The following is a 7124-nucleotide window of genomic DNA, read 5'->3' as shown; positions in this document are numbered from 1 at the left end:
TTTTTTTTATATTGTATAAATATATGTGTAATATATTGTTATGAAAAGATTAGGTGTTTTTTTTATATGGTGTTTTATTCAAATTGGACGGTCCGATTTGTTTGAAAAAAAAAATAAAGTACAAATCGGAGAGTCCGATTTGTTTGATAAAAAAACTACAAATCGCATAGTCCGTTTTGTATTTTTTATTTTTTTTATTTTTTAAAATAAAAATCGGACGGTCTGATTTTAATATTAAAAATTTTTTTATTTTCAAAAACACAAATCGGACCATCGATTTGTGATTGTTGATTTAAAAAATGAAACAAATCAGAGGGACGATTTGTTCACACTATAGCAATAAAAAACTCATCTCTTCTCCTATTATTATGAGATGCACTCAGCTCTCTCCCACACAAAAAATAATAAGCGGTTTTTTACTCCCTAGAAAAAAGTGAAATAAACTGATGAAAGAAGTGACCAGAAACAAAACAACACGTCACTCCAGTATTTAAGAGTTCTCATACTTTTCTTCTGCTTTTTCTCGAAGTATCAGCTTATTGTCTCCTCTTTCTCCTCCTCCTCTTCCAACTATCAAAAGTACAAACCTCAGTTTCTGTCCATTTACCATTCCAAAGGGTTTGTTTGTTCTCTAATGGAAGAGCTTCAAAATTGGATCAGAATACTTAACCAACTCTTTTCTTTCTTCTTCAACTGAGTTTCATTCAGTTGTTCAACACCTTTAGAAAAAAAAGGTAGTAAAAAATGGTATTTATTTTATACAAAATTCAATTAAGCACCGTCTCTTATTTTATTCAGCAGTCAAAACAGAATCCATGAAATTGAAAAGCAAAGCAGAAAGAAACCTTTCTTATTTATTATTTTTCCCCTTTCTTTTTTTTGGGTCCCTGGCTATTCATATTTCGTTATGCTTTCTCAAAGAGGAAATCATGGTCCACACTACAATTGGGTTTTTGAGACAATGGCTGAAAGCAATGCCATATATATTCAGAATAACAGAAACTTTATCTGAATTGCTTTTCACTTTTAGCTTCAAACCAAAAAATAACCAGATGCTATGTTATTAAATATTACGAGTTTCTCTTTTGTTAATTTCCATTGAAATTCTAGATGCATTGCTAGAAGGGAACCTGGAATCAGCATAAGAATGACCATATAGTTTCTTTTATTATTATTTTTTATATTTTATATTAGGTCCTGAGATTTAAGCGCAGATTTCTTTTTTTATTTTTTCCCCTTTTTTTACATCATTAGCAAATATATATATATATATATATATATATATATATATATATATATATATATGCATTTAAATTTTCTCTCCCTTTAAGTGTTGAATTTCTAATCCGTGACTTCAATTTTCGTTGTTCAGAGCCTCAAAAACTGTTACAACGGGAAGAACCTCTTAACAGCTGAAAAGTGGTGGCTCAACAGTAGCATTACTAATTTCTTCAAAGTTTTGATGGGTCATCTTTCTTCAATGTTCAATGGTTTGGCAAAATCACTGGCAATTAAGAAATGGAGGAATTCAGAAAGATGCAGCGGAAGAGAAGCGGCGGAAGCGATGGCAAAGGAAGCAAAAAAGAATGAGTTCTTGTTATGTAGCTCAGGCACTGTTAGTGTTGATGGCTCAAACAACTTTGCCTCAGTTTTCTCCAAAAGAGGCAAGAAAGGAGTCAATCAAGATTGCTGCATAGTCTGGGAAGTATGTACAAACATTGCCACAAACATTATTTTCTTTAGGCATAGAAAAGTTTTATACAAAGGTTCGCTCAATTAAAGTAAATTGATAATTGATAATAGTTAGGTGATTTGATTTATTTTACTAAATTATTATTAAATAATTTTTAATTATTAGCTTCTATCTGCACGAGTTTTCACTTTAAGTTGGTGGAGAGTGTATATCATTATATTTATATTTATATAAATTTGGGAATGAATCCTCTCAATTGATAAAAAAATTGAGGAAGTAAAGTGTGATTTTTAATTTTTTATTGCTTTTTTTTCATATTTTTTTTAATCTCATTTATAAAATTAATGATGAGAGATCACATTTAATTACCTTAATTGTTAAAATAATTAAGAAGATTCATTCCCTATAAAATTGATAATTCAAAATATATTAGTTTTCACCATTTAACTTAACTACAATAACATTGCTGTAAGGTACTTGCAATATGCATAATTTATTCAACTAGTTTAATTTTGATGCACTGTAGAATATTTTACACAACCTTACAATCACATTTGTTTTTTTAGTTGATCATTTGCAGGTAGTATTATGTAATTTTATACACGTGTAAAATTACTTTACAATGAGGTGCACCAAAATTAAATTCTTTATTCAACTTCATCTTTATTAGTGTGTTTGTTATGCATAAGCGTTATATGCATTATATTGCAATGAACGTATACTTTGGACATAGTTGTTGATATTCATTATTTGTTCATGGATGTTATTATTATTACAGGAATTTGGGTGCCAAGAGGACACGATCTTCTGTGGGATCTTTGATGGGCATGGGCCATGGGGTCACTTTGTGGCGAAAAGAGTGAGAGAATCAATGCCGCCATGTTTGCTATGCAATTGGCAAGAGACTCTTTCCCAAGCTTCACTTGATCTTGACCCAGATTCTGGAGATGCCGATGTTGAGGCAGAGAAGATGCAAAACTGTTTTAACATATGGAAGCATTCCTACTTGAAGACTTGTGCTGCCATTGATCGAGAACTCCAGCAGAATCGCAAGATCGATTCGTTTTTCAGTGGAACCACTGCCCTCTCCATTGTTAGACAGGTAATCTTGATCTTTAGGGGTCATTAGGAAGCATTCTTGATTACACTTGCATGGTTTGATTTCGCATTAGTCCACTCATTCATCACATGATTGCAAATTTGCAACTTTAGTAGCTTAACTTGTGAGTTTTATAATACAAAAATGCTATTCATACATCAGAATTATTCACTAAAATCAGTCGCCGATGTATTTGTGTATAAATACACGTGTGATTTAATTTATTTTAAATGTATATTTATATTTTAGTATGTATTTTATACTAATAGTTAATTTTAGTGACTAATTTTGATGTATATATACCATAATGCTTTATAATATATCATTCCAAATCAGTGGTGAGGAGTTGTTCTTGAAAAATGAAAACTCATCCAAATTTTGAGGACAGATTCTTAATTAGACGGAGGGTCATAGACTAAAGTATTTTTAACGATAGACTCTCCATATGAACATCCCATGCCTAACTAAAAAATAAAAATCACTTTTTTTTTTTTCTTGTTTAATCTGATAAACAGGGAGAACTAATTGTGATTGCAAACGTTGGTGACTCGCGTGCTGTATTAGCTACAACATCGGATCATGGGAGTTTGGTACCAATTCAGCTCACAGTAGATTTCAAGCCCAATCTACCTCGTAAGTCTATTCCTAATCAACCAATCATTAGTGGAAATATTTTTATTTAATAAAAATAAAACAAATATATTTATAAGCTTACATTTTTTATATTTTCAATAAAAAAATTTAATTTGTAAAATTAATATATATCCATAAAACACAAGATAAATAAACTTTACAAGATAGATAAACTCTAAATTAATAACAGAAATGTTATATACTTTATTTTTATATTCGTTTTTTATCTTTTTTTTATATTGAAAGTCATTGATAAGAAAAAAAAATATTTTTATTTCCATAAGTACACAAAAGAGATGATAAAAAAATAAAAATATTATTTATATACTAAAATTAGTTATTAATATATTTGTGTATAAATATATATATTGTTCAATTTATTTTAATATGTATTTAAAATTTAACATATATTTTATACTAATAACTGATTTTGATAAACAATTAACATGTTTATAAAAAAATACCAATTTTCATTTCTCATGATATAGTGTGTTATTTGTTGTATTGACTCTGTACTAGATATTGTACTGCTATATCCAATATTATCGCTACTACTTTATTTAGTAGTAGTACACAATAGATAAAAAATAAAAATATTATGTATAATAAAAAAAAATCAGCGATAATACTAAAGAGATAATAATTAAGTTATTTTATTTAATTTAATATTTATAATTTTATATACATAATATTTATAATGTAATTACATATAAAATTGTATAATTATTTTAATAGTAATTAATAGATGTTAAATAAAATAATTTTAGACTATTCGAACTGAATTTTTATTGTCTTTTAAATATTTTTGAAAAATCAGTTACTAAATAATTGTATATGAATATATGTGTTGTTTAATTCATTTTTAATATATATTTTATATTTTAATATATTTATATAAATAACTGATTTTTTATGTAAATGTTGTATAATTGATAAAAGAAATGGAGAAATGTAATATGTTGCACTTTTCTCTTTTATATATATATATATATATATATATATATATATATATATATATATATATATATATATATATATATATATATATTGTGTTAAGAGTTATTGACAAGAAATGAAAGAATACAAAAAAATTTCTTTTACACTATAAGAGAAGTGTGTAAAAAATTATCATTTCTCAAAGATTACATCTAATGTAATGAGCATACATAACATGCCTTGTACTAGACTGATTAGGCTACACTAGAACCACTCAAGCTTGTGATGAATGTTGCATGATACAGAGGAAGCAGCTCGAATACTGGAGCGCCAAGGGCGAGTCTTTTGCTTAGAAGACGAGCCGGGGGTGCACAGGGTATGGCTTCCCGACGAAGAGTCGCCGGGGCTGGCCATGTCTAGGGCACTTGGTGACTACAGCGTCAAAGAGTATGGCCTAATCTCGGTGCCTGAGGTAACCCAATGGAACGTAACCACCAGAGACCAGTTTGTTGTGCTAGCTACTGATGGGGTATGTAGTACACTAACACCAGTAGTACTCTTCCTTTGAAAATTACTTAAATTAACTAAGTTGTTTTTATGTAGAGTTAATAATCAAAAATTGTTAAATAATAATTTAGTTACATATTTTAAATTATTTAATAATTTTTAATTATCAATTTTATATAAAGTAATTTATTTCTAAGTCTTCACGATTAACTTAATTAATGTTTTTTGTAGGTGTGGGATGTAATATCGAACGAAGAAGCGGTGGAGATTGTATCTTCAACAGCAGAGAGAGGAAAGTCAGCAAAACGTTTGGTGGAGTGTGCGAAGCGTTCATGGAAACGCAAGAGGGGTGGAATTGCCATGGATGACATCTCTGCCATTTGTCTTTTCTTTCACTCTCCTTGTAACCTTCTTGATAACCAACTTGCCACCCTAAACTAAATTATTATCCTGTCAAAATGAGCACCTGAATTGCACGTCATGTTCTGCTTCAGAGGGAAAAAAATTTATTCCTTTCTTCTGATTCTTCTAACTTTGTAAAATTAAAAAAAAAATTATCAGATTAAGACGAATTTAAATTAAAAAAAATCACAAGGTGCAATTTTTAATTTTTTTTCAAAAGACATTAAAAAATTATAAAATGCGATTTCTAATTTTTTAAAAGAAAGAAGTATATATCAATTGGTATTTAAAAAATTTTGCCATCGATAAAATAATACCTAACAATGTTATCGACAAAATAATTTCTGAATAAATTTTAAATTTGACAGAAGTGATCATTCGTCATTTAACTCCATTTTCAATAATAGAAAATACTAAATTGGCCAAAAATTTTGATAAAATTTCTAATTTACCTTTAGTGTGGTTTCACTGTCACTCTCTCTCTTCCTCTCTTTCAAAAACTCTTCTATATTCCTTCTTCTTTTCAAATGAAAATGGATGATGATCATCATCAAACCTACAATATCGCTATTAATAGGCCAAATTCATCCTTTTTTGAGAGAAAGATGAAAACTTTAACAACTAAACGATAATCAAAATTTATGAATGAACCAATTTCTTTATCTATAATTACTCAAAAAATTCCAAGAATAGATAGGTGAGAAAGAAGAAAAATAAAAGTGTAACCAAAAAGAAACATAGAACAATGACAATCAAATATAATCAAAACAACACACATTGAAGTAACAATAAAAAAAAATGAAAACAGCACTGCATAAGAGCTTAACAAAATTCACCCAAACCACACTAGAGCATCTCCTCCGTCAACGAAAAAGACCTTCACCTCCAAGAACACTATCACCACTACCACAACGGAGAGGAAAAGAAGAACACAAATACCAGATATATATGGTTCTTACGGTCTCATGAAAAATTAGCAGCAGCAATTACTATGAAAGAAATTTAGGACACTGCGATATTCTTTTTCAGCAATATGATTCTCATGATCTTATGGAATATGTGATTTTTCATTGAATAGCAGTAAGAGATAGAAAAAGAATAATTTCACTAAGAAATTAGGGTTTTTGATTGTTTGATTCATATCTCTCTCCCTCTCCCTCTCCATTTCCCTCTCAATTCTCTATCCTCTTCTTCCTTTTCTTTAGATCTCAATCTTTCTTTTTTTAGATTTGTAGTTTTTATCTGTAAAAGAATATTTTCTTGTTATTATTCATAATGATGAGATCGTGTAATGAGAAGTTAGAGTAATTGTAAAACCTAGTTAATTAACGGCTAATTAACCCATAAATGAGAATTTATTCTAGAAAGCCCAAAATGTGATTTTTATGGCTAAATGTGGTAGAGGAGATTGAAACAAGAATTTCGATACCAATTTTATAGAATTCGGACCAAGATTGGACCGAACGGGCCAAACCGGGACAATCGGACCCAAAGTGGGCCCTTGGCCCAACTAAACTAAACCAAAACCCTAGTTTTCAGCACTCTCTCTCCTCATTAGACACACACACATGCTGAAATGGTAGAGGAGAAAGAAAGAACACACTCTCAAGTTCTCTCCCTTGGTTGATCTTCAAACCACCATAACTTTTGATCTAGAGCTCCCATTGCCGCACCGTTTGCAGCCACGCGTTCATCGCGGAGAGCTCTACAAAACCCATACAATCAATCTTGAGGTAAGTCACATTTTGCTCTTCGAATTTCCAGCTTTGATTTCGAGTTTCATGAGCAAAAATATTGAGATTTTGGGCTCTTTGATGTTATAGGACCCAACTCTCTTAAACGAGAAGGTTAATC

General features: G+C 29.7%; 1 protein-coding gene across 1 annotated transcript; it reads left to right on the top strand.

Moving 5' to 3' along the window:
• Positions 1-362: 362 nt before the first annotated feature.
• LOC112710768 (probable protein phosphatase 2C 34) lies at positions 363-5349 on the top strand. Its single transcript, XM_025763172.3, has 6 exons — positions 363-734; positions 1373-1705; positions 2472-2795; positions 3308-3425; positions 4667-4890; positions 5100-5349. The coding sequence occupies exons 2-6, from the start codon at positions 1463-1465 to the stop codon at positions 5307-5309; spliced, it is 1119 nt and encodes a 372-aa protein (XP_025618957.1). The 5' UTR covers positions 363-734; positions 1373-1462; the 3' UTR covers positions 5310-5349.
• The last annotated feature ends 1775 nt before the right edge of the window (positions 5350-7124 follow it).

The sequence above is a fragment of the Arachis hypogaea genome, chromosome 9 (assembly GCF_003086295.3).
Source record: "Arachis hypogaea cultivar Tifrunner chromosome 9, arahy.Tifrunner.gnm2.J5K5, whole genome shotgun sequence".
Lineage (NCBI taxonomy): Eukaryota > Viridiplantae > Streptophyta > Magnoliopsida > Fabales > Fabaceae > Arachis > Arachis hypogaea.
This window is presented reverse-complemented; position numbering and strand designations above follow the sequence as displayed.

Excerpts from the sequence above, each read along its gene's own strand:
- LOC112710768 (XM_025763172.3), top strand. The coding sequence starts at position 1,463 with ATGGGTCATCTTTCTTCAATGTTCAATGGTTTGGCAAAATCACTGGCA. Across the intron at positions 3,426-4,666 it reads TTTCAAGCCCAATCTACCTC|AGGAAGCAGCTCGAATACTG; the intron begins GTAAGTCTATTC and ends TGCATGATACAG. Across the intron at positions 4,891-5,099 it reads TTGTGCTAGCTACTGATGGG|GTGTGGGATGTAATATCGAA; the intron begins GTATGTAGTACA and ends TGTTTTTTGTAG.